General features: G+C 44.9%; 1 protein-coding gene across 1 annotated transcript in view; it reads left to right on the top strand.

The window, feature by feature from the left end:
- LOC138950477 (alpha-mannosidase 2x-like) overlaps positions 1–27,500 on the top strand; it is a 55,666-nt gene that overhangs the window by 68 nt on the left and 28,098 nt on the right. The window contains exons 1-8 of the mRNA XM_070322202.1: positions 1–187; positions 3,395–3,589; positions 4,845–5,021; positions 5,363–5,507; positions 8,328–8,499; positions 9,453–9,580; positions 12,467–12,640; positions 23,608–23,794. The exon at positions 1–187 is cut by the window's left edge and continues 68 nt beyond it. Coding sequence (XP_070178303.1) covers positions 74–187; positions 3,395–3,589; positions 4,845–5,021; positions 5,363–5,507; positions 8,328–8,499; positions 9,453–9,580; positions 12,467–12,640; positions 23,608–23,794 — 1,292 coding nt within the window. The 5' untranslated portion in view covers positions 1–73. The remainder of the gene's footprint in view (positions 188–3,394; positions 3,590–4,844; positions 5,022–5,362; positions 5,508–8,327; positions 8,500–9,452; positions 9,581–12,466; positions 12,641–23,607; positions 23,795–27,500) is intronic.

Genomic DNA, 27,500 nt, shown 5'->3' on the forward strand with positions numbered 1-27,500 from the left:
AGCTGGCTTTGGAACCCAGCCGGACGCACGATAAGTTAGCATTCTGCGATCGGCGTGGCACCAGACAACAGCCATGAAGCGTTACATGGTTTGGTGGGGAGCGCTGTTCTTCTTGGTGATGTTCACATCCCTCTATCTGATGCTGGAAACAGTTACCAGCCCTAATACTGGGAGTCTGGCGCGATCGGTAGGACCTTTTGATTATACTTTGGGTTGTTTTGGGTCAGAAACGTTCGTCAGCCTAGTTTTCGTCGTAGTAGTATTTGGGACTGGCGATATCGCCTACAAGCATCGCGGCCGATAAGTTAAAGTTGTCCCATTCTGTGGTTGCATCACAGGCGGAAGGTATCGTCCACTGGACTACTACTATGGTGCTGTCTGAGAATTAGCCGCTATATCGTGTTATCTGTGTGTGTGTGTGTGATCCGATGTAAAGTGTACATTTGGTGGCGCAGTGGTATGTAATCTCAATGCGCCCTTTGACGCAGTCTGAAGGGAATTGGGATGGGACATTTTCAGATTTAATACGCCAATGGCGCAGGGCACACTAGTAAATGAAACCCTGTGTTTTGACATCTCACCAATCCATAAGCATTGAAAAAAAGACCAAGAACAACAAAAGAAAACAAACCAACAGAAGCTAAAAACAAGACCTTAAGTGATCAACATTTAATTAAAAAAAATAAAGGAATTGTTTGAAAATCCAAGCCAAGGCGAGTGTAGCATGTCTGACTTGCACGGCATGTGAATGCTGTATGTGGTAAAAAAACAAATTACCCCCAAAAACTGAAACCAGCAACACCAAACAAAGGATCTAGGAAAGAAAAAATGGGCGGGGATGTAGCTCAGTCGATAGTCCGCTGGATTTGTATCCAGTTGGCCGCTGTCAGCGTGAGTTCGTCCCCACGTTCGGCGAGAGATTTATTTCTCAAAGTCAACTTTGTGTGCAGACTCTCCTCTGTGTCCGAACACCCTCGTGTGTACACGCAAGCACAAGACCAAGTGCGCACGAAAAAGATCCTGTAATCCATGTCAGAGTTCGGTGGGTTATAGAAACACGAAAATACCCAGCATGCTTCCTCCAAAAACGGCGTATGGCTGCCGAAATGGCGGGGTAAAAAACAGTCATACACGTAAAATTCCACGAACAAAGAAGAAGAAGGAAAGAAAAAAAATCAACAACAAGTACAAGACATTAAAGTTTATAAAAAAAACACACAATAAAACCCTGTTTGAAAAACCCAATCGTGCAATGCAAGTTCAGTATTGTCCATTGTTGATTTCTGGTCTCATTTTTACATTTAGTCAAGTTTTGACTAAATGTTTTAACATAGACGGGGGTGTGGTGTATGTACGTATGTGTGTGTGTGTGCGTGTGTGTATATATGTAAAGCGATTCAGAGAAAACTACTGGACCGATCTTCATGAAACTTTACATGAGACTGAGAGTTCCTGAGTATGATATTCCCACACTTTTTGGCTCACGTAAGTGTAGCCTATGCGATGCTAACTTTTGTCTGTCTGTGCGTGCGTGCGTGCGTGTGTGATAGAAACTTTAACATTTCGTCATTTGAAGACGTCACACGCACGTATGTGGGTGCATGTGTATGTCTGTGGTAGAAACTTTAACATTTCGTCATTTGAAGAGGTCACATTTTGGCGTAAGAGGGTTAGACGTCACGCGAAGGAATTACTGAAAGTCTCGGTCATTGTTACTTTGAGCGGGCCGAAACTAGTTGGCAGTCGTGTCGCAGGTATTGTTGACACTCTCTCTCCTTCTCTCTCTCTCTCTCTCTCTCTCTCTCTCTCTCTCTCTCTCTCTCTCTCTCTCTCTCTCTCTCTCTCTCTCTCTCTCTCTCTCTCTCTCTCTTTCAACTTCAGGCCCTTCAAGCGTTATTATTCTGATTTGTTTCGTTTTGGTTTCATTTTTCATTGCTCATATTTCTTTTTGATTTATCTCCCTTCCCCCTTCCCCCTTCTTTTGCGCTTGGAGGACATCATCTTCTCTGATAAGTCGTTTTGATATAATTTGTATTGTTGTTTTCATTTTTTTTTTACCTGTTGAAGACCATTAGGTCGAAACGTTGTTCATTGTCATTTGTTTGTATATTTCGTTGCGAGTCCAGAATATTAGGTATTACTCTTAGTCGTGTCCCTGTAAGTAGGCTACATGCAGACAGACATATATCTAGATCTAGTGTCTCGCTTTCTTGCACAGTGTCACCAATGCTTACTGTGTGTGTGTGTGTGTATGTGTGACGGAGTGATTGAGTTTGTGTTACTGTTTGTCTATTTCTTACGTGAGCCTTGAAGGCTTCGCCTCTTGTTTTCATTGTTTTGATACATGTCTTTCAGTGATGATGTTAGGCGCGTTTGATCGATCTGCGCGTTTGGTGGATCAATCAAACGCGCACACATCGATCGATGTGTGCGCATTTGATCGATGCAAAGAATAGGCTACAAAGAATACAAGAATCGTTAAAACGCGCAGCTCTTATACTTGCGCATTTGGACGATCTGTCACAAAGTAAGTCCCTACCACACACACACATCGCACGCCGGAAGTGAAAAGTTTCAAATACAGGAATGTTCCGAAATATACCCCAACAACGTTTTTGATTTGTTTGTTGTCAAGCCTCTCAATCTTTCAAACAGTCTCTCTCTCTCTCTCTCTCTCTCTCTCTCTCTCTCTCTCTCTCTCTCTCTCTCTCTCTCTCTCTCTCTCTCTTAGTCTCTAGCTCTCAGTCTCTCTCTCTCTATGTCTCTCTCTTAGTCTCTCAGTCTCTCTCTCTCTCTCCCTTCTCTCTAGGCTCTCTCTCCTCTCTCTCTCTATCGCTCTCTCTTCTCTCTCTCTCTCTCTCTCTCTCTCCAGACTCTTAGTCTCTCTCTCTCTCTCTCTTAGTCGCTCAGGCTCTCTCTCTGTCTCTCTCTCTCTCTCTCTCTTAGTCTCAGTCTCTCTCTCTTCTCTGTCTCTCTCCTTACAGGGACACGACTGCCAAATAGTCTCGGCCCGCTCAAAATAACAATGACCGAGACCACACACACCACGCGAGAGAGAAAGACGACAGGGAGGCATGCCGTCATGATGCATTAATTGACGTCAAACACTTTTGACCGTGACGTAATCTTATGCGAGCTTTATCCATAGTCTTGGATAACCACTCACACATAGACTCGGAAATGTTAAAGTTTCTACCACAGACATACACACACACACACGCACAAACGCACAGACAGACAAAGTTACGATCGCATAGGCTACACTTCGTGAGCCAAAAAGGAAGGAGTCGTAAAATGGGGGTACATTTACAGAGTATAAGAATATGTCCGAAAAAAACAAGGTCTTAAAAAGGGGTTTTACTGTATACACAACATTATTTTCTCTGTGTTTCAGGAAGCAATGGAGGGCATGGAAGCGAAGATCCACATGATCGAACAGGATCTCAACAAGAACAAGGAGCTGATTGCCGACATCAAGAACTGGGTCGGTCTGCTAGCCAAGGGAGACGATAACGCTCTCGGACACTTGGTCAAACTTGTCAATGAAAAATCAGGCGATGTCGTCGCCGTACCAAAAAAAGACGATTTGGTGAGAAGTGTTGTTGTTGTTGTTGTTGTTGTTGTTGTTGTTGTTGTTGTTGTTGTTGTTGTTGTTGTTCTTCTTCTTCTTCTTCTTCTTCTTCTTCTTCTTCTTCTTCTTCTTCTTCTTCTTCTTCTTCTTCTTCTTCTTCTTCTTCTTCTTCTTCTTCTTCTTCTTCTTCTTCTTGTTCTTGTTGTTCTTGTTCTTGTTCTTTTTCTTGTTGTTCTTCTTGTTGTTGTTCTTGTTGTTGTTCTTGTTCTCTGTGCAAGTGTGTGTGATGGACAGTTTCAGGCTTTCATTTACTAGTGCGCCCTGCGCCATTGGCGCATTAAATCTGAAAAAAATTTCCCATCACAATTCCCTTCAGACTGCGTCAAAGGGCGCATTGAGATTACATACCACTGCGCCACCAAATGTACACTTTACAACGGATCACACAGTTCTAAGCGCAGGGATTTAAAAAAAATTTTATGCAATTTATATCGCGCACATGTTCAAGGCGCAGGGATTTATTTATGCTGTGTGAGATGGAATTTTTTACACAATACATCACGCATTCACATCGGCCAGCAGATCGCAGCCATTTCGGCGCATATCCTACTTTTCACGGCCTATTATTCCAAGTCACACGGGTATTTTGGTGGACATTTTTATCTATGCCTATACAATTTTGCCAGGAAAGACCCTTTTTGTCAATCGTAGGATCTTTAACGTGCACACCCCAATGTAGTGTACACGAAGGGACCTCGGTTTTTCGTCTCATCCGAAAGACTAGCACTTGAACCCACCACCAAGGTTAGGAAAGGGGGGAGAAAATTGCTAACGCCCTGACCCAGGGTCGAACTCGCAACCTCTCGCTTCCGAGCGCAAGTGCGTTACCACTCGGCCACCACTCGGCCACCACTCGGCCACCCAGTCCACAGTGTACAGTGGGACCTCCCTTCGAGGACCCCCTCCCTCCCAATTTAAGATTTTCTCCCTTTTATGGCCCAGCTGTTTTCTCTGATTTTCTGTTCATAACCTCTGCTGCTGATCCCCTTTTTAAGACTCCTCTCAGATTTTGAAGGCATTCAACGGGGGGGGGGGGGGGGGGGGGGGGGGGGGGGGGGGGGGGGGGGGGGGGGGGTGGTGGGTGTTCCACCTTACTTTGAGAGTGAGAAAGTTTTGAGCTGTATTTTAGTGTATATGCCCTTGTGTGTGTTTTTGCATCGCCATGAGCTCATATACATAAAGACACAATCAAGAAGTTTTCACTGTTATGCAGGTGAAAGACCAGGCGCAGAAGCCAGTAGCGGTACCGGAGGCCCTTAAGCAAGACAGCGCAGCGAGGGAGACGGCGAAACCCGGTGAAATCTACGAGGTGTCACCGGGAGAGAAGGTGACCGTCTCTGGCAGTATGTGTTCGCTGAGCAGCAGTAAAGGCGCCAACGCCGACATTGATGTAAGTGGAAACCTTTATTGTGCTTCATTTTTCAATTTTTTTCTTCTTTCATTTTCGTTACTTCACTGTCCCATCGCTGGGAAATTCGGGTCGCTTTCTCCCAGTGGAAAGCTAGCAACAACAGAGTCGCGCTACCCAGGTGTATGTGTGTTTAGCTGTAATCAGCCACCTGCAGAATGACCAAGGTCTTTTACGTGCCACTGTGGTGACACGATGGTGAGACATGGCTAACGTCTCTGGGTCTGCACATAAAGTTCACCCGTCGTGGCCCTTGTTGGCAGGTGGTCGCAGTGGCAAGTTTGATTGTAGTCTAATAACTGTGCTTGACCTGCATGTTTCAGATGCACCAAGTAGTGGATACTCTGCCGTTCGACAACCCCGACGGCGGGGCCTGGAAGCAGGGCTGGGACGTCAAGTACGATCCAAGCGAAGTCAGCACCAAAAAACTCAAGATCTTCGTTGTTCCCCACTCTCACTGCGATCCTGGTAAGACTCCCTGCTGTGCTTCACACCAAATCTTCTTCTTCTTCTGCGTTCGTGGGCTCAAACTCCCACGTACACTTGTGTTTTTGCACGAGTGAAATTGTACGTGTATGACCGTTTTTTACCCCGCCATTTAGGCAGCCATACGCCGCCTTCGGAGGAAGCATGCAGGGTATTTTTGTGTTTCTATAACCCACCGAACTCTGACATGGATTACAGGATCTTTTCCGTGCGCATTTGGTCTTGTGCTTGCGTGTACACACGAAGGGGGATAAGCCACTAGCAGGTCTGCACATAAGTTGACCTGGGAGATCAGAAAAATCTCCACACTTTACCCACCAGGCGGCCGCGGCCGGGATTCGAACCCTCGACCTCCCGATTAAGAGGCCGACGTCTTACCACCATGCTACAGCGCCCGTCAACACATCAAATCAAATCAAATTGACTTAATTATCTCGCATGGAGAAGTGTAACCTAGAGACAAACGAAACACTACAGCATTAGCATTATATTTTGATATATGTACTTAAGTAATTTGGATTTTGTGGTAATTGCAGTGTTAAACGTCTGATGATAAAATGCCTTCAAGCGGGGAATATCATTGGTTGTCCGTTCGGTCCGTCAGGAGCCTCAGTATTTCACAGAATATCTGGGTGTTCATGCCGTAAGAGATATCTAGATGTGTAACTTTTTAGGACTTGTATGGGAATTATCATCAAATCTAGTTTTTGAGTCACTTGAGAAAATGTGACTCTATGTAATCGGTCAGTGTTAGTCTGTCCGGCCGTCCGTAGACACCACCTTAACGTTGGACTTTTCTCGGAAACTATCAAAGCGATCGGGCTCATATTTTGTTTAGTCGTGACCTCCAATGACCTCTACACTTTAACGATGGTTTCGTTGACCTTTGACCTTTTTCAAGGTCACAGGTCAGCGTCAAAGGAAAAATTAGACATTTTATATCTTTGACAAAGTTCATCGGATGTGATTGAAACTTTGTAGGATTATTCTTTACATCAAAGTATTTACATCTGTAGCCTTTTACGAACGTTATCAGAAAAACAAGGGAGATAACTAGCCTTTTCTGTTCGGCAACACACAACTTAACGTTGGGCTTTTCTCGGAAACTATAAAAGTGACCGGGCTCAAATTTTATGTGAACGTGACTCATTGTGTTGTGAATAGCAATTTCTTCCTGTCCATCTGATGCCTCATATAATATTCAGAACTGCGAAAGTGACTCGATCGAGCGTTTGCTCTTCTTGTTATGTCATGCGTTTGCCAGAGATCTACACGTCTTGGTGGGAGCAAAACAACGTACGATTTGGAACATTGGAGATAAAAAGTGAATTACGTTAATATCTACACGTACGTGGACAGGTCTTTGCTACACGTTTGCTCATCTAGAACACTGTATTATCACCCCCAACCCTTCCCAAAAATTAAATATAACTGCAATAAAATAATGGTTAAAATTGTTATTTTTGCATGTCTTGCCCTGTGAACTTAGCCTTGTCCCTTCTCAAAACGACAGTAACTTGAGATAGGCAGATAAAAAAAAAAGGCAACTTTTGTACATTCATACGCTTTTCTCTCAGGTTGGATCAAGACGTACAAAGACTACTACAGACAGCAGATGCGCAACATCTCCAAGAACCTTAAGCTAGGACAGTCTCTATTTGGGAAAAAAGAAGAAGAAGAAAATTCTCTCTGCCCCCCCCCCCCTCTCTCTCTAATCCTCCACCCAACCCTAAGCTAGTACTTTCTCTATTTGAGAAAAAAGAAGTAGAAGATTCTCTAATCCCCCCCCCCCCCCCCCCCCCCCCACCACTCTCTAATCCTCCACCCAACCCTAAGCTAGTACCTTCTCTATTTGAGAGAAAAGAAGTAAAAGATTCTCTAATCCCCCCCCCCCCCCCCCCCCCCCCCCACCACTCTCTAATCCTCCACCCAACCCTAAGCTAGTACCTTCTCTATTTGAGAAAAAAGAAGTGGAAGATTCTCTAATCCCCCCCCCCCCCCCACCACTCTCTAATCCTCCACCCAACCCTAAGCTAGTACCTTCTCTATTTGAGAAAAAAGAAGTAGAAGATTCTCTAATCCCCCCCCCCCCCCCCCCCCCCCCACCACTCTCTAATCCTCCACCCAACCCTAAGCTAGTACCTTCTCTATTTGAGAAAAAAGAAATAGAAGAAGAATAATCTCTAAACCCTCCAACCCTCCACCCCACTCTCTTCACCCCATATGGGATCAAACAAGACTTTAATGATCATTTTGTACGTTCTTTCTTCAGGGTGGATTAAGACGTACAAGGACTACTACAGACAGCAGACCAGTATACTTCGCGCAGTCGGCCTAGCCCAGTTAAGGACATGGTATTAAACAAGACACCAATGATCTTCTTCTTCTTCTTCTGCGTTCGTGGGCTGAAACTCCCACGTACACTCGTGTTTTTTGCACGAGTGGAATTTTACGTGTATGACCGTTTTTTACCCCACCATTTAGGCAGCCATACGCCGTTTTTCGGAGGAAGCATGCTGGGTATTTTCGTGTTTCTATAACCCACCGAACTCTGACATGGATTACAGGATCTTTTTCGTGCGCACTTGGTCTTGTGCTTGCGTGTACACACGGGGGGTGTTCGGACACCGAGGAGAGTCTGCACACAAAGTTGACTCTGAGAAATAAATCTCTCGCCAAACGTGGGGACGAACTCACGCTGACAGCGGCCAACTGGATACAAATCCAGCGCGCTACCGACTGAGCTACATCCCCGCCCTATACCAATGATCATTTTCTACCCTTCTTTCTGTTTGTGTTCAGGGTGGATCAAGACGTACATGGACTACTACAGACAGCAGACGCGCAACATCTTTGAGAACATGCTGCCCAAGATGGAAGAGGACTCCAGACGCAAGTTCATCTTCGCTGAAATCTCCTACTTCTCCCTCTGGTGGGACGAGCTGGACGCCATGAGGAGAGACCGTGTCAAGAAGTATGTCTTACTTTCACTTGTCCTTCAGGTCTTCTGAATCTAAAAAAACAAAAACAGATAGACTGGTAACGTTCCAAAATCGTGAATCAAACAACAAGAATGGTAGTTTATTGAAACGTTTGATTTTTGACAAAACAAGACATTCACAAGTACATCGACCCAACGGTCTTCATAGTTGACGGAAAGACATATCTTTTTCTTCTTCCTCGTTCATGGGCTGAAACACCCACGTTCACCTGCGTTTTGCACCGTGGGTTTTTACGTGTGAAGGCGTTTTTATCCCGTCATTTAGGCAGCCATACACCGCTTTCCGGGGAAGCATGCTTGGTATTTTCGTGTTTCTGTAACCCACCGAACTCTGACATGGATTACAGGATCTTTTCCGTGAGCACTTGGTCTTGTGCTTGCGTGTACACACGAAGGGGGAAAAGGCACTAGCAGGTCGCTAGTTCAATATTTAAAAAAGTAACTCGTGCAAGCCATATAGTTGGCTCACGTAAGTGTAGCCTATGCGATGATAAACTTTGTCTGTCTGTGCGTGTGTGTGTGTGTGTGTGTGTGTGTGTGTGTGTGTGTATGTGATAGAAACTTTAACATTTGAAGACGTCACATTATGGCGTAAGAGGGTTAGACGTCACGCGAAGGAATTACTGAAAGTCTCGGTCATTGTTATTTTGAGCGGGCCGAGACTAGTTGGCAGTCGTGTCCCTGTAAGTAGGCTACATGCAGACAAACAGATCTAGATCTAGTGTCTCGCTTTCTTGCACAGTGTCACCTATGTGTGTGTGGGTGTGTGACGGAGTGATTGAGTTTGTGTTACTGTTTGTCGATTTCTTACGTGAGCCTTGAAGGCTTCGCCTCTTGTTTCTCTATGCATTGTATGGTATTGCACGTAGAACTTAATTGCATGACGGTACAAACTCATGAAAGATGTGGCTGTGGGCTGATTGCAGGCTGATTGACGGAGGGCGCTTGGAGATCGTGACTGGCGGGTGGGTTATGCCTGACGAAGCCAACACGCATTACTTCGCCATCATCGACCAGCTGTTGGAGGGCCACCAGTGGCTCAACGGCACTCTGGGTAAGGTTTAAATTCCATCAGCGAGCTCTTTTACCAAACAGTTTTCATTTCTATGTTGTTCCATTTGTGGAAAACTTTTATCGTCTGGTAAGGCTTTCTGTCTGCTAGTGCTTTTTCCACGACAGTTTTCATCTTCTTCTTTCTCTTTCTGTCATCTCTCCTTTTATATATTTTTTTATTATTTTTTTGCTGATGAAGACCTTGTGTTGAAACAGGTTTCCGTCTGTTAGTGTTAGTCCTTTTTACAATCGGTTTTCATTTTCATTTCTCTGTTGTCACATTTCTCGAAATTGTGTATCGTATGGGTGAGGCTTTCTGTCTGACAGCCCTTTTTCTAGTCAGTTTTCATTTTCTTTTTGACTCACATGCGAAGCAAAAGTGAGTCTATGTACTCACCCGAGTCGTCCGTCCGTCCGTCCGTCCGTCCGGCCGTCCGGAAAACTTTAACGTTGGATATTTCTTGGACACTATTCCGTCTATCAGTACCAAATTTGGCAAGATGGTGTATGATGACAAGGCCCCAAAAACATACATAGCATCTTGACCTTGCTTCAAGGTCAAGGTCGCAGGGGCCATAAATGTTGTCTAAAAAACAGCTATTTTTCACATTTTTCCCATTTTCTCTGAAGGTTTTGAGATTGAATACCTCACCTATATATGATATATAGGGCAAAGTAAGCCCCATCTTTTGATACCAGTTTGGTTTACCTTGCTTCAAGGTCAAGGTCACAGGAGCTCTTCAAAGTTGGATTGTATACATATTTTGAAGTGACCTTGACCCTGAACTATGGAAGATAACTGTTTCAAACTTAAAAATTATGTGGGGCACATGTTATGCTTTCATCATGAGACACATTTGGTCACATATGATCAAGGTCAAGGTCACTTTGACCCTTATGAAATGTGACCAAAATAAGGTAGTGAACCACTAAAAGTGACCATATCTCATGGTAGAAAGAGCCAATAAGCACCATTGTACTTCCTATGTCTTGAATTAACAGCTTTGTGTTGCATGACCTTGGATGACCTTGACCTTGGGTCACATGTATTTTGGTAGGAAAAATGTGTAAAGCAGTTCTTAGTGTATGATGTCATTGCTAGGTTTACCTGAAGGTCAAGGTCATGTAAAGGTCAAGCATGTGAGTCGTATGGGCTTTGCCCTTCTTGTTACAATCAGTTTTCATTTTCATTTCTCTGTTGTCACATTTCTCGAAATTGTGTATCGTATGGGTGAGGCTTTCTGTCTGACAGCCCTTTTTCTAGTCAGTTTTCATTTTCTTTTTTTCTCTTTCTGGCATGTCTCCTTTTATATTTATATATATTTTTTGTTTGTTGATGAAGACCTTGTGTCTAAATTGGTCTGTTGTTTGTGTTTTATTGTCCATGTTTCTGGTGATCACATTTTCATTGTTATCTGTACCCCCCGCAGGTTAGGGGGAAGGATTTACCCCTCCCTGGGGCCCCCGCGGGTTAGGGGGAAGAATTTACCCGATGCTCCCCAGCATGTCGTAAGAGGCGACTAACGGATTCTGTTTCTCTTTTTACCCTTGTTAAGTGTTTCTTGTATAGAATATAGTCAATGTTTGTAAAGATTTTAGTCCAGCAGTATGTAAGAAATGTTAAGTCCTTTGTACTGGAAACTTGCATTCTCCCAGTAAGGTAATACATTGTACTACGTTGCAAGCCCCTGGAGCTAATTTTTGAGTCACTTGAGAAAAAGTGACTCTATGTAATCGGTCAGTGTTAGTCTGTCCGGCCGTCCGGCCGGCCGTCCGTAGACACCACCTTAACGTTGGACTTTTCTCGGAAACTATCAAAGCGATCGGGCTCATATTTTGTTTAGTCGTGACCTCCAATGACCTCTACACTTTAACGATGGTTTCGTTGACCTTTGACCTTTTTCAAGGTCACAGGTCAGCGTCAAAGGAAAAATTAGACATTTTATATCTTTGACAAAGTTCATCGGATGTGATTGAAACTTTGTAGGATTATTCTTTACATCAAAGTATTTACATCTGTAGCCTTTTACGAACGTTATCAGAAAAACAAGGGAGATAACTAGCCTTTTCTGTTCGGCAACACACAACTTAACGTTGGGCTTTTCTCGGAAACTATAAAAGTGACCGGGCTCAAATTTTATGTGAACGTGACTCATTGTGTTGTGAATAGCAATTTCTTCCTGTCCATCTGATGCCTCATATAATATTCAGAACTGCGAAAGTGACTCGATCGAGCGTTTGCTCTTCTTGTTGATTAGTGCTTTTGTGAACAAGAAACAATTGACAAGTGGCTCTATCCCATCTTCCCCCCCCTTTCTCCGTCGCGATATAACCTTCGTGGTTGAAAACGACGTTAAACACCAAATAAAGAAAGAAAGAATTGTTATCTTGATGTTGTTGTTGTTGTTGTTGTTGTACATGTAGTTGTCATTTTTATTTCTCTGTTGTCCGATTGCTGGGAAAATGGTGTCACTTCCTCCCTGTGGAAAGCTAGCAGCAGTGGGACGAACGCGGGTTAACTTTATGTGCAAACTCAGAGATGGTTACCATGTTCCACCCCTGTGTCACCACTGTGGCACGTAAAAGACCTCGGTCATTCTGCCATAAGTGCAGGTGGCTGATTACGCCTAAACAATTACACATCTGGGTAGCACGACTCTGTTGCTGCTAGCTTTCCATTAGGAGGAAGCGACCCGAATTTCAAAGCGATTGGACAATAAAGTAATGAAAATTAAAAAGAAAAAAATGGAAAACACTTACGAATGTGACAGTTTTCTAATCAACCAGTAGGACAATCATACTTTATTTTGGGCAGACGATGTCTTAATTCTTCTACACATGTACTTATTTCTCCCTGAAAACGCTGTTCTGTCTTTTTCTGTGCTAGGTGTGCGGCCAAAGAGTGGTTGGGCCGTCGACCCGTTCGGATACTCGTCTACCATGGCTTATTTGCTGAAGAGGATGGGCTTTGAAAATATGCTGATTCAGCGCGTCCACTACTCCATGAAGAAGTATCTGTCTCGTCAGCAAAGCCTGGAGTTTATGTGGAGGCAGCAGTGGGGTGAGTCTTTTTGATCAAACATTTTGCTCAATACAGACCTCCCAAAGTCTGAAAAAATCAGGTCTTAGAAAGGAGGGAGTCTTAAAATGGGGGTGAATTTGTAGAGGTTGTGAACAGAAAATCTGAGTGAACAATCTACTATATATACTGTTCAAAAAAAGAAACGCATAGCTTGTAATATTTGGTTAGTTTATATGGCTACAAGGATATCCACCAAACTGCAGAAAATGTTTATCTGGTCGTCGACCTTTCGTCCATTGCCACAAGTGAGCTCTGCACGTGACGCATGCGTTATCAGTGGCTACAATGTCAAAATTGCTCATTTGGCATGACCACTCGTCATGCTTCAGTGTAATCTCGTGAAACTCGGGGAATATTGAGCTCTCACCATGTCTTCCAAAACCCATAAAAGCGGATTGTTCGCCACAAAGAAATCAGACGACAATTCAGCGACGAAAGATGGCCCGATTGAGCAGAGAAGACCGCCAAATTGCATTGGGTCGTTTACAAGCAGGCCAAAGTCAAAGTGCAATCGCCAGGCACTTCCACGTGTCCCAGAGCACCATCAGTAGACTGTGGGTCAGGTTTCAAGCCACTGGCTCCGTTGCTGACTTGCCACGAGCGGGAAGACCAAGGGCGACAACTGCTGCTCACGACCGCTTCATACGGCTCCGCCACCTCCGGAATCGTTTCCTGTCGGCCTCATCTTCTGTCCAGGCTCTCCCCGGGCCACACCGATTATCGGACCAGACCGTGCGGAACCGCCTGCATGAAGCTGGGTTGAGAGCTCGCAGACCTCACAGAGGAGCTGTCCTCACCCGCCGCCATCGCCAGAACCGAGTGCAGTGGGGCAACCAGCACCTTCGCTGGACCGTCCGGAATCACTGGAGACACGTGTGGTTCAGCGACAAGTCCTACTTCCTGCTCCAGCGACATGATGGTCGGAGGAGGGTCTACCGGAGAGTAAACGAACGTTACGCGCCCAACTGTGTGGATGAGGCACCCGTTCATGGTGGTGGAGGCGTCATGTTGTGGGGGGCGATCAATACCGCTGGAAGGAGCACCCTGGTGCACGTCCAAGGGCGCATAACTGCCCAGCGATACGTGGAGGAAATTCTGCGCCCACACGCCCTTCCTCTTCTGGCTGACCAGGATGCCATATTCCAGCAGGACAACGCTCGCCCGCACACAGCACGACTCACCACCCAGTTCCTCACCGACCACCATGTCCAGGTGCTTCCCTGGCCATCCATGTCGCCAGACATGAACCCGATAGAACACCTCTGGGATGAATTGGACAGACGTGTGCGCAGGCGAGAAGAAGCGCCGGCAAATCACCGCGATCTATTGCAGGCACTTCAGGAGGAGTGGGACACCATCCCACAGCAAGATATCCGGCATCTGATCCAGTCCATGCCCAGAAGGTGCCGGGCAGTTGTTGCTGCACAAGGCAGTCACACCCCCTACTGACTTGACAGCCTCGGCACCCAATCGTATTGATTGACTGATTGATTTGAAGATGCAAATGAACTGTGTGTGCATTCAACTGTGTCCATACCAAATTTCAAACAAATAATCTAAATATTGGATTTTCTGTTAATTTTTTCGAAAAATAAAACAAATTTGGCAAGTAGCAACTATGCGTTTCTTTTTTTGAACAGTATATATAAAACAAGATGTATGTGTGTGTGTGTCTGTCTGTCTGTCTGTGGTCGCCATACCTCAGAGATGGCAAGAGGCAGGAACACGATAGTGTGCATGGACACTTCCTAGGATCCACAGATGTGCACCTGGGTTTTAGTTTCTTGATTCATTGTTTCCTTTCTCAGATTATGAACCTCATGTTTATTGAATACAGCCTATATAGTGCAAGGCCAGTTCACTGCCTGGTGTTCACATACAACAAGCACATAATGCCAGTGATATTCAAGACTCTATTGGTCCTATGAGGAGAAGAAATGAAAAAGGAAAAATCAAACGGACAGTTCAGGACATTTTTGAAAGCTAAGAGAGGTAACTCTTACTTCATTATACATTGAAGGGAGGTAACTTTTCTCAATGCAGGCATGCCTGATCTGTCTTTACAGAATACAAAGAGTCAATGTTAGACCGGCTTCTCAAGTATCTAGAATTTTTCTTAGGAAGGGAGATAACTCAAGTCAAAGTTATTTTTCAGCAAGAAGAGTGTGCTGATGGTAATGCTTTCACTCTGTCTCCCAGCCTTTTAATCTGAATGTATTAGCTCCCTCTTTCATCTATTCTTATCCTCATTGAAATAAAATTCTACTGGTTTCTTGGGAGATCAGAAACACCCGGGCGAAACCGGGCTTGACTGCTAGTGTTTTAAAAGGGAGGGATTCTAAAATTGAGGTGTCTTAGAAGGGAGGAATTCTTAAATTGAAGTGTCTTAGAAGGGAGGGATTCTAAAATTGAGGTGTCTTAAAAGGGTGGGATTCTCAAATTGAGGTGTCTTAATAGGGAGGGATTCTAAAATTGAAGTGTCTTAAAAGGGAGGGATTCTAAAATTGAGGTGTCTTAGAAGGGAGGGATTCTAAAATTGAAGTGTCTTAAAAGGGAGGGATTCTAAAATTGAGGTGTCTTAGAAGGGAGGGATTCTAAAATTGAGGCGTCTTAGCTCGCATTTTTCATGATCCGCTAACTTCGACCATTATTTTTAATAATCACTGAGACTCGGCATGTAACCTCTACTTATAAAAGGGGGGTTCCACTGTATAAAGCTTTGGTGGGTAACTCTTTTCTTTGCGACCATCCCGCAGTGGGGCACTGCGGTTATGAAATTAAAGGCCCCTCCCGAGGCTGTTTTTGGAACCGCAGGAGCTTTCTAGTTTGCTGAAAGGAAGATTTTTGGTTCCTCTTTCCTGTCATGCTCTCTTTTTCTTCATGAATTCTTTTCTTTTTTCTGCCTTCTTGCTCATTCACCTGTATTTTTTCCAAAAATCTCTTCTCTTGCCGCTTGTCTCGCGATTCATGTATAGTTTAATCTGTTAGTGTTCTGATGTAAGCCCAGCAGTAGATAGGTTAAGCCTATTTTAACATACTGGAAACTGGTAATCTTCCAGTAGGTATTAATTTAGTTTTACTAAAGCCTGCTGGGACACAAGTAATGGGTTAGTGCATTTGTAAACAGGAATCGCTTGACAAGTGGCCCCCTTCATCCCCCCCTTCCTCGTCCTGATATGGCTCTGCGTAGTCGGCTGGACGTTAAGCAACAAATAAACAAACAAACAAACTTTGCGACCACCTCGCCATGACAACCACCTGTCTATTTAGACTATTACTATAAGACCACAAAGGATCCTTGACAAGTCACGGGTGACGGCTATTCAAAGGGCTTCATTTCTGCTACTCTAGCTGCAGGCTATTTTCAGCACCCATCCTTTCCCCACAGCAGAGATAACACAGCAGCCAGTAGCTCTCTCAGTGAAAAGGCCAAGCTCCCAGTATAGCGCGGAAGCAGTTGGGTGTAACAGGCAAGCGAGCTTAACAGTGTGCTGGCTGCAGCTGGTGGTAGCCAAACTATTCCCTCTGCTGGGCTATTTTTAACTCACACTAAAACACAAGCTAGGAACAGCCGTAAAGTTTGTTTGCAAAATAATTTATTAACCTTTCCATGGCGACCACGTTTGGTCGGTCCCTTAGATGCAGTCATTATAGACAGGTTTGACTGTAAATGATATGAATAAATCAATATGTACTTTGCAATGAAAAAAACATTGCTTCAGGTGTGTGCAAGTCAGTCTCTGGAAGACACTGCTTTTTGCCTCTCCCCACAACATATCTGGTGGGGAGATTACTTAGTCGATAGAGGACCTGGCTTTAAAACCCGTTGTCACTATCGGCATGGGTTCAAACCCCGCGTCGGGCGCAGGATTTGTTTGCCAGAGTCAAATTTGTGCAGACTCACCTCGGTGTCCGAGTACCCCCATGTGCACACTTGCGCACGATAAAGATCCCAGGGTCACAGCGAAAATCTCAGGCCTAGGACAACGCAAAATACTAAGCCCAGTGTACCATTGGCCAACCGCCCCCGGAGTAACCATTTACAACACTGACCCGGGGCGGGGATATAGCTCAGTTGGTAGCGCGCTGGATTTGTATTCAGTTGGCCGCTGTCAGCGTGAGTTCGATCCCAGGTTCGGCGGAAATTTATTTCACAGAGTCAACTTTGTGTGCAGACTCTCTTCGGTGTCCGAACTCCCCCCCGTGTACACTACATTGGGTGTGCACGTTAAAGATCCCACGATTGACAAAAGGGTCTTTCCTGGCAAAATTGCTTTGGCACAGTTAATAATTGTCTACCTATACCCGTGTGACTTGGAATAATAGGCCGTGAAAGGTAAATATGCGCCGAAATGGCTGCAATTACTGGCCGTATAAAATTTCATCTCACACGGCATCACTGCTGAGCGCCTAGAACTGTACCCACAGAATATGCGCGATATAAGCCTCATTGATTGATTGATTGATAGTCATATGCAGGTCTCCGCTAGCCAGCTGTCTTCACTTACCAGACCAACACTTGACTAAATAAAGTGTAACAAAGCATTATATGCAGACTCCTATATATATAAAGGTGTTAGCCCATGTTTGCAGGGAAATCGAAATTGCTTCAACACCTGTTGCTCTCCTTATTACTTTATTACGCTGAGTTTTACAATTTCATAGTCATGTGTCTCGTTTTATTCTGATTAGTGTGGACGGGGGGAGGGGGGGGTAACGATGTGTACAGTGCATGTGAGTTTGTATTTGCCTCACTTTGTATTGATCAAATAACCAAAGGGAAGTAAGCACTCTAAATGCATACGACATGTGTAATGGAGTAAGCGAGAAAATCCAAAAACAAAGAGACTGCCAACGTTCTAAAATTCAGAATCAAAAAACAAGAAAGGTAGGTTGGTGGAACGTTTGTTATTGACAAAACAATACATTCACAAATATATCGACCCAACGGTCTTTTAAGTGCACAGACAAACAATTAAAAACGAAAACTTATCTGGCTGATTGGCTCACGTAAGTGTAGCCTATGCGATGCTAACTTTTGTCTGTCTGTGCGTGTGTATGTGTGTGTGTGTGTATGTGTGTGATAGAAACTTTAACATTTGACTGAACACCGAAATACTAATTTTACCGTACCTGGTTATTATCCAAGCAACAGCTTCAAAGTATTGAAGCAATGATCAACATTTCGTCGGCATGTGTGTAGATAAAGTGTGTATCCAAAGAAAACGGGTGGTGGGGGGTTTTGGGGGGGATAAAAACAGGTGACTGGTTTGTGTCGTGTGTGGTATGTAGACCAGGTCAGGGGTCAAGGTTAAGTCAGATCGCTAAAGGATTGTGGTATAGATACAGTTCTCACCCAGCTGCAGTTCGCCGATTCAGGGAAGACGATTCCACATTGTTTGGTTTCGTAGCCCCAGAAAAATCGATAAAGAAGATACCAAAGGAGATTTCCTACAGGTTGCTCTGCACAGCGTGTTTCCAGTGTGTGCGCGAGGAAGCGCTGTCGAAAGCGCAGTGTCGATGTGGCAGTCGTTTCCCCGTAAGTAGGCTACAGACAGACAGATCTAGATCTAGTGTCTCCCACTCTTGCACCGTGTCACCTATGCTTACTGTGTGTGTGTATGTGTGACGGAGTGATTGAGTTTGTGTTACTGTTTGTCGATTTCTTACGGGAGCCTTGAGGGCTTCGCCTCTTGTTTTTTAATTTTTGAGTAAGTGAGAGTTATACGGAACCAATCTCCTGGCACTTGAGAGAATAACAAGCATTGAAATGACTTTCATCCTTTCATCCCTCATTTGTTCAAGATTCTCACTTTTTATTGACTTGCCCAGGTAATCAGGACTGAGGGGGGGGGGGGGGGGGGGGAGAGGCTGTGATGGTGTGTAAAATGCATTTGAAATAGTGTGTGTTTCTTTGGATTTTGCTTCTATATTCTTTTTTTTCTTCTATGGATTTGCTTTTGTTTTCATTTACTGTCTGGAGTGATTGGGGTAAAGTTGCCTGTATGGGAGGGGAGGGGGGAGGGGGAAGAGTCTGCTATGTTGAGTTGGTGTGTAAGATTGATTTGGTTGTTGGAAGATAAGGCTTAGCCTAAAACCTGTATCCTTTGATAATACATGTAAAGTTCTGAGCTCTCTCTCTCTCTCTCTCTCTCTCTCTCTCTCTCTCTCTCTCTCTCTCTCTCTCTCTCTCTCTCTCTCTCTCTCTGTCTCTCTCTGTCTCTGTCTCTGTCTCTCTCTTCCTCCCTCTTTCTATCTCTCTCTCTGTCTCTGTCTCTCTCTGTCTCTCTCTCTGTCTCTCTCTCTCTCTCTCTCTCTCTCTGTGTCTCCCTCCCTCTTTCTATCTCTCTCTCTCTTTCTCTCTCTCTCTCTCTCTCTCTCTGTGTCTCCCTCCCTCTTTCTATCTCTCTCTCTCTCTCTCTCTCTCTCTCTCTCTCTCTCTCTCTCTCTCTGTCTCTGTCTCTCTCTGTCTCTCTCTCTGTCTCTCTCTGTCTCTCTCTTCCTCCCTCTTTCTCTCTCTCTCTCTCACTCTCTCTCTCTCTCTCTTTCTCTCTCTCTCTCTTTCTCTGTCTCTCTGTCTCTCTCTCTGTCTCTCTCTCTCTTCCTCCCTCTTTCTCTCTCTCTCTCACTTTCACTCTCTCTCTCTCTCTCTCTCTCTGTCTCTCTCTGTCTCTGTCTCTGTCTCTCTCTTCCTCCCTCTTTCTATCTCTCTCTCTGTCTCTGTCTCTCTCTTCCTCCCTCTTTCTCTCTCTCTCTCTCTGTCTCTCTCTCTCTCTCTCTCTCTCTCTCTCTCTCTCTCTCTCTCTCTCTCTCTCTCTCTCTCTCTCTCTCTCTCTCTCTCTCTCTCTCTCTCTCTCTCTCTCTCTCTCTCTCTCTCTCTTTCTCTAAAACTGCATCAATATCTGATCTGAACTCAAGACATTTGACTAGGCTATAGTGTAATGCCCGGCAGCTCTGCACAGCTATAACTTATTATACTTAGATAAGTTTCTTATTACTATTCATGCCAGAAGCCATTTAACGTTTAGAATCACATTTAGATTTATGCAAGCTCACCAACACTACTCATGAAAGCTGACAAGGCAGACAGTAATCTGATAAGAATTAAGATATGCAGAAGATAGGTTATGAGGCCAGCTACCTAGCTGATGTCTCAAGTTTTAGAAGATTTATATGACAGGCGCTGTGGCGGGGTTGTAAGACGTCGGCCTCTTAATCGAAAGGTCAAGGGTTCGAATCCCGGTCGCGGCCGCCTGGTGGGTTAAGTGTGGAGATTTGTTCGATCTCCATGGTCAACTTATGTGCAGACCTGCTAGGGCCTTATCCCCCTTCGTGTGTACACGCAAGCACAAGACCAAGTGCGCACTGAAAAGATCCTGTAATCCATGTCAGAGTTCGGTGGGATATAGAAACACGAAAATGCCCAGCATGCTTCCTCCGAAAGCGGCGTATGGCTGCCTTAACACTATTGTGACTAGCACTGCCACGGCGTTTACGTCCTGCCTGCCCAAGCTTGCCACCAAGAAACTTCCCAAAAATCAGTAACTGTAAAGAAATCTGTCTAGCAAGCTTGAATTAAGTCCAATCACCACCAAATTTTGTGTACTAATTCAAAAATGGATGCCCAGTTCAGTCGTGCTATTTATAAGTTTGTCACGCGATTTGTTTTAGCAAAGGGGGGTGAAAGGGGGGTGAAAGGGGGATAATTTTTTTTTTTAATGTTTTTTTGTGTGTGTTTTATTTTCTACTGCTTTTTTTAAAAGTTATTTTTTAACAGAAAGTATTATAAATAATGTTATAACCAAACAAGGTGTAAAACCTATGAATTAGCTGAAATATTGTTAACATTGTACACAGAAATAAGGAGACAGTACAAAGAAAAAAACAAGCAAATCACGCATTCACTCACAGCATCCTGACTCAAATGAAACAAAACTGTAGATCTAACACTCACCAAATGATGTCTAGGTAATCCATATTGAATATAAGTCACATTTTCACAACAAAGTACCAACTGTACACCTATGAACAATTCCAAAAGGATTTGAAGGCTCCAGCCATCCATTGTTATCAGTGCTGCCACGCCCCCATAGCTCCTGCACGATTCCGAGATACATGTTCGTCTAGCAGTATCACCGCCAACCACGTGTAGTTTGCCGACTCGTACTAGCAACAACGGGACTGTTTCTTCCTCACTTTCACTACTTGTATCGCTTTCGTGAGGCGAAAACGATACGTCCGAATCATGCTCTACGGGATCCTCTAGGTCCAACATCCGGAGAATCTCCACCCGAGACAAGGCTCGCCTTTGATTCATTTTTTTTTCTCAAAAACGCACACAAATCAGGCGGATTTGCAAATGGCAGAAGGGGACGCCAAGTGTATCAAGGGAAACAACTCAATTTATTTGCAAGCTTCAAAAACCGGGAAGCAATCACGAGTCGTGTACCCTCTATGGCTGGTACTGAAAAATGCGCGTCCCGTCCATGGGCGTGTCAGCGCTGGTACTGATTTATCAGTGTCCCGTCGCGAAAGTGTTAATGGCAGGGTAAAAACGGTCATACACGTAAAATTCCACTCGTGCAAAAACACGAGTGTACATGGGAGTTTCAGCCCACAAACGCAGAAGAAGAGGATTTATATCCATGCACATATTTTAGCTGTGTTGACAACACTAACACAACAGAGGTAAACGGAGAAATACAGCTAGCTGTCAACAATAGTTCAGTAAATATAGCTCACAAAGACGTTTTCTCTTTATGAGGATTCACAAGCGTGTGGAAGAGTTGCACCCCACTAACCTTGTACAAACAGGAAAACATGTGGTTGACCAGTTAAAACAACGATCAGAGTCAGTTATTCGCTAAGATCATGGTTTTGTTGACCACGTGTTTTCTGTTTTGTACAAGGTTAGCGGGGCGCAACTCTTCCCCAATGCTTGCAAATCCTGACAGAGTTATTTCCGAAAATCGTCTGTTTACATGTTAGCAGAAAAGATATATTATGAACATGCACACACTAGCTGACGCAGGTTGCCGAATCTGGCAAAGTCATATTTAAAGCCCGACCTCTTTTGCAAAACTTCCCCACTGTGGTTCCACAGCCTTTGTCAGCAAAGCTGTCAACACAAGACCTGTGCTGGCGGTGGTTTGTTTAGCGGAGTCAATTAGGCCTTTATAGTAGTGCCAAGACTGTTTGTTTATCTAGCGCGCCCATGCTATCGCCGATTTCTGACAGCTCTTGTAAGCTAGCGTGTACCCTGGGACAAGGAGATTTACGATACAGGAGCTGTATTTCCGGTTTTGGCCTTCTAAAAATGGCGCCAAAAACCACAAAAATAGATTAAAACCCAACTTAGGCTAAAGTGAGGTTTTTACCGGAGTACAAGACAAACTATGACTTTATCCACAAGTCAGACAAGGGGGGGACACCACCCCACCGGGAGCCTTCTGCGGCCCCCGGACCCCCACAAGAATGTCATAGTCATAAGGTTGGCAGCCATGTAGTGCTTTCAGGATTTTTATGTAGAGGTTACATGCCAAGTCTCAGTGGATATCTATATATAAACAAGAGGCGAAGCCATCAAGGCTCACGTAAGAAATCGACAAACAGTAACACAAACTCAATCACTCCGTCACACATACACACACACACACACACACACACACACACACACACACACACACACACACACACACACACACACACACACACAGAAAGAGCATAGGTGAAACTGTGCAAGAAAGCGAGACACTAGATCTAGATCTGTCTGTCTGCATGTAGCCTACTTACAGGGACACGACTGCCAACAGAGTCTCGGCCCGCTCAAAATAATAATGACCGAGACTTTCAGTACTTCCTTCGCGTGACGTCTAACCCTCTTACGTCATAATGTGACGTCAATGTAATGTGACGTCTTCAAATGTTAGAGTTTCTACCACAGACATACACACGCACAAACACACACACACACACGCACGCACAGACAGACAAAGTTACGATCGCATAGGCTACACTTACGTGAGCCAACCATATGTCACCAACATGGCAGATGTTCACTTGAAATCATGCCTTCCACACAGCATTAGAACCCAACAGATTTATTTCTGGAACACATCAACAGTTAAGCCCCCTTTGAATTCTTAGGTGATGGGGCGCAATGGCCTAGTGGTAAAGACATCGGCCTTCCGGGTCGACATTTTGGGTTTTGGTGGGTTAAGGGTGGAGATTTTTCTCAATCTCTTAAATCAACTTGTGTGCAGGCCCTGCTTATACACACAGACAATTGAGACCAAATATGCACCGTAAAGATCCTGTAAAATATCCCCTGAAAAAGGAGTATGGCTGCCTGGCGGGGGGAAAAACGGTCATACGCGTAAAAATAAAAAACGCTGGTGTGAAACACGAGTTTCAGTGTAAGTTGCAGCCCACGGAGGAAGAAGAACTCTACGATGAAATGGTGTTTTTTTTTGTTTTTGTTTTGTTGTCCTCACACCTGTTCCTTGTTCCGGTATTCTCTCACGCCGCCCCGTCCCTGCATTCGCTGCTCCATCCACATCTGAATTTTCGTTCCGCTGCCAGACCTGTCGATTTTACAGACGCTCCAGGGAGGGATGTCGGGTCGCTGCGGTAGGCTACCCTCGGAAGTTGACACTGCACTTCTGCTGAGTCACTTCGACGGTGTTCAGTAGTGGGTCTGTCCCGAGCTAAGGGACTCAGCCCACTACCTACTATGCCCCCTACTAACGACATTGACTGCTAAGTCGCGGAGCCAGTACGATAAAATGTTAATTGAACATTCAATAAACAACAACCTTTCTTTGTTTGTATTCGTGTCTACAAAGTTACTAAAGACATCTCATCTCTTTTTATTTTTTCTGTTGTATTTGTGTCTGAGAATGCTAAAAATCCATGTAATTTCTTTTTCTTTTCCCTGTGTTTGACAGACTCGGAGCACACGACAGACATGTTTTGCCACGCGATGCCGTTCTACTCCTACGATGTTCCTCACACGTGCGGGCCCGACCCCAAGGTCTGCTGTCAGTTTGATTTCCGCCGTCTGCCCGGTAGCAAGTACAACTGTCCCTGGAGGATCCCTCCCCAGGCCATCACAGACTCCAACGTTGCGGAAAGGTAATTTTATCTCCCACAACAGTGCTCCCCACAGACGCCCCTCCTCCAAGGTCACAGGACCCCTACTTTCAATGTTTAGAGGGTTCGTGGACCCCCCAGTGCAGAATTTCAGAGGGTCCCAAGGGTCCAAAAGCCGGAAAGTCCCGGTGTACTAATAAAACATTGTGGTCACACATAGTGTATAATAGCGTATAATTGGAGTTTTAAAAATTATCTACGGTACGCACGATAAAGGAAACTTAGTGCATCCTAGGACCCGCTCTTTTAAAGTTTAGCACGTCCCAGGACCCGCTCTTTTAAAGTTTAGCGCATCCCGGGACCCGCTCTTTTAAAGTTTAGCGCGTCCCGGGACCCGCTCTTTTAAAGTTTAGCGCGTCCCGGGACCCGCTCTTTTAAAGTTTAGCGCATCCCGGGACCCGCTCTTTTAAAGTTTAGCGCATCCCGGGACCCGCTCTTTTTAAATTTAGCACGTCCCAGGACCCGCTCTTTTAAAGTTTAGCGCGTCCCAGGACCCCCTCTTTTAAAGTTTAACACATCCCAGGACCCCCTCTTTTAAAGTTTAGCGGGTCCCGGGACCCGCTCTTTTAAAGTTTAGCACGTCCCAGGACCCGCTCTTTTAAAGTTTAGCACGTCCCAGGACCCGCTCTTTTAAAGTTTAGCACGTCACAGGACCCGCTCTTTTACAGTTTAGCACGTCACAGGACCCGCTCTTTTAAAGTTTAGCACGTCCCAGGACCCGCTCTTTTAAAGTTTAGCACGTCACAGGACCCGCTCTTTTAAAGTTTAGCACGTCCCAGGACCCGCTCTTTTAAAGTTTAGCACGTCCCAGGACCCGCTCTTTTAAAGTTTAGCACGTCACAGGACCCGCTCTTTTAAAGTTTAGCACGTCCCAGGACCCGCTCTTTTAAAGTTTAGCATGTCACAGGACCCGCTCTTTTAAAGTTTAGCATGTCACAGGACCCGCTCTTTTAAAGTTTAGCACGTCCCAGGACCCGCTCTTTTAAAGTTTAGCACGTCCCGGGACCCCCTCCATACATTTCTAGTACTTTGGGCTTCTAGTGCGCATAGGACGCAGGGACGCGCACTTTAGGGAGCCGGCCTGCACAACTCCAAGGGGAATGGGATGACGTGAGAGCCAACATAGTGGACTGGGTGGCCGAGTGGTAACGCACTTGCGCTCGGAAGCGAGAGGTTGCGAGTTCGACCCTGGGTCAGGGCGTTAGCAATTTTCTCCCCCCCTTTCCTAACCTAGGTGGTGGGTTCAAGTGCTAGTCTTTCGGATGAGACGAAAAACCGAGGTCCCTTCGTGTACACTACATTGGGGTGTGCACGTTAAAGATCCCACGATTGACAACAGGGTCTTTCCTGGCAAAATTGTATAGGCATAGATAAAAAAATGTCCACCAAAATACCCATGTGACTTGGAATAATAGGCCGTGAAAAGTAGGATACGCGCCGAAATGGCTGCAATCTGCTCGTCGATGTGAATGCGTGATGTATTGTGTAAAGAAAAAAAAAAAATTCCACCTCACACGGCATAAATAGATCCCTGCGCCTTGAGTCCGAGTCTGGAGATACGCGCGCGATATAAGACTGCATATAACATATAACATTGGAAATGGTCAATTGACCGTGTGAGAGCGAACATTGGAAACGGTCAATTGACCGTGTGAGAGCGAACATTGGAAACAGTCAATTGACCGTGTGAGAGCGAACATTGGAAACGGTCAATTGACCGTGTGAGAGCGAACATTGGAAACGGTCAATTGACCGAGTGATAGCGAACATTGGAAATGGTCAATTGACCGTGTGAGAGCGAACATTGGAAATGGTCAATTGACCGTGTGAGAGCGAACATTGGAAACAGTCAATTGACCGTGTGAGAACGAACATTGGAAATGGTCAATTGACCGTGTGAGAGCGAACATTGGAAACGGTCAATTGACCGTGTGAGAGCGAACATTGGAAACAGTCAATTGACCGTGTGAGAGCGAACATTGGAAACGGTCAATTGACCGTGTGAGAGCGAACATTGGAAATGGTCAATTGACCGTGTGAGAGCGAACATTTGGAAACAGTCAATTGACCGTGTGAGAACGAACATTGGAAACGGTCAATTGACCGTGTGAGAGCGAACATTGGAAACGGTTGAGAGCGAACATTTGGAAACAGTCAATTGACCGTGTGAGAGCGAACATTGGAAACGGTCAATTGACCGTGTGAGAGCGAACATTGGAAACGGTCAATTGACCGTGTGAGAGCGAACATTGGAAACGGTTGAGAGCGAACATTGGAAACGGTTGAGAGCGAACATTGGAAACGGTGAATTGACCGTGTGAGAGCGAACATTGGAAACGGTTGAGAGCGAACATTTGGAAACAGTCAATTGACCGTGTGAGAACGAACATTGGAAACGGTCAATTGACCGTGTGAGAGCGAACATTGGAAATGGTCAATTGACCGTGTGAGAGCGAACATTGGAAATGGTCAATTGACCGTGTGAGAGCGAACATTGGAAATGGTCAATTGACCGTGTGAGAGCGAACATTGGAAACGGTCAATTGACCGTGTGAGAGCGAACATTGGAAACAGTCAATTGACCGTGTGAGAGCGAACATTGGAAACGGTCAATTGACCGTGTGAGAGCGAACATTGGAAACGGTCAATTGACCGTGTGGCTTCATCCAGTGTACACATGCTGGCGCTCTTTTCTTTCCTTTCCTCTCTACAATGTGCTCGATAAAACGACATTTGTGACCCTCCACCACAGAACGAGTCGCATGTCACCTTTGCATGATTTTTATATTTGTACATTTTCTTAAAGAGTTATTTATGCTCTATCCAGTGGTGAAAACCGTTTTAGAAACGAGCCAAAACTTTTTGAGTTATAAGCCTGTGATTAGGGTGACCCTCACACTGATACCTACAACCCCGGATGTATATTAGGCCTAGAGCAGAACCGCGTGAGGTGACATCCGACTCATTCCCTGGTGGAGGGTCACAATTACACTTCACTTATTAAGGTAAGCTTGTCATCATTTTGTAGTAAGCTTGCTTTGGGCTTAATTACTATGAAAAGAGAGTAAAAGAAAGGGACAATATCTGAAAAACACAGGGATGTCTGCGCTCTAAATGCATATTCATAGAGTAAGTGAGAATTATGCGAAACCAATCTCCTGGCATAATAATAGCGCCATCACTGGTGCACTGTCCCCCGAAATCGGCGTATGCTGCCTGAATGGCGGGGTAAAAACAGTCATACACGTAAAAATCCACTTGTGCTAAAATCATGAGTGAACGTGGGAGTCTAAGCCCATGAACGAAGAAGAAGAAGACTGGTGCACTGCCACATAGCTGTGCTATTTGTCTTGCATAATACATTATGAGTTATATCCGACTGCTGCAACATTCAAACAGGATGTCTGTGTAACGCTATCCAGCTAGAGCTGAAGTGAAAGTCTTTCTTTTCCTTTCCCCTTGGCTGTCAAAAACTGTTGACAGGCTGGTGAATTATTGATCTGTGAAAGGCAGTGTTTGGGTAAGAGGAAAGATGTCAATATTCTCTGACAGTTGAGTAGTTTGCCAGTGTCTGTGTCAACACTGTCACACACACGTTTTCTGTCAGTGGCGGTGGAGAGGGAGGAAAGTTATTTATTTGGTGTGGACACATTGACTTTCGATTATATACATACACACATAGTGCTCG

This window comes from Littorina saxatilis, linkage group LG16, assembly GCF_037325665.1.
Source record: "Littorina saxatilis isolate snail1 linkage group LG16, US_GU_Lsax_2.0, whole genome shotgun sequence".
NCBI classification, from domain to species: Eukaryota; Metazoa; Mollusca; class Gastropoda; order Littorinimorpha; family Littorinidae; genus Littorina; species Littorina saxatilis.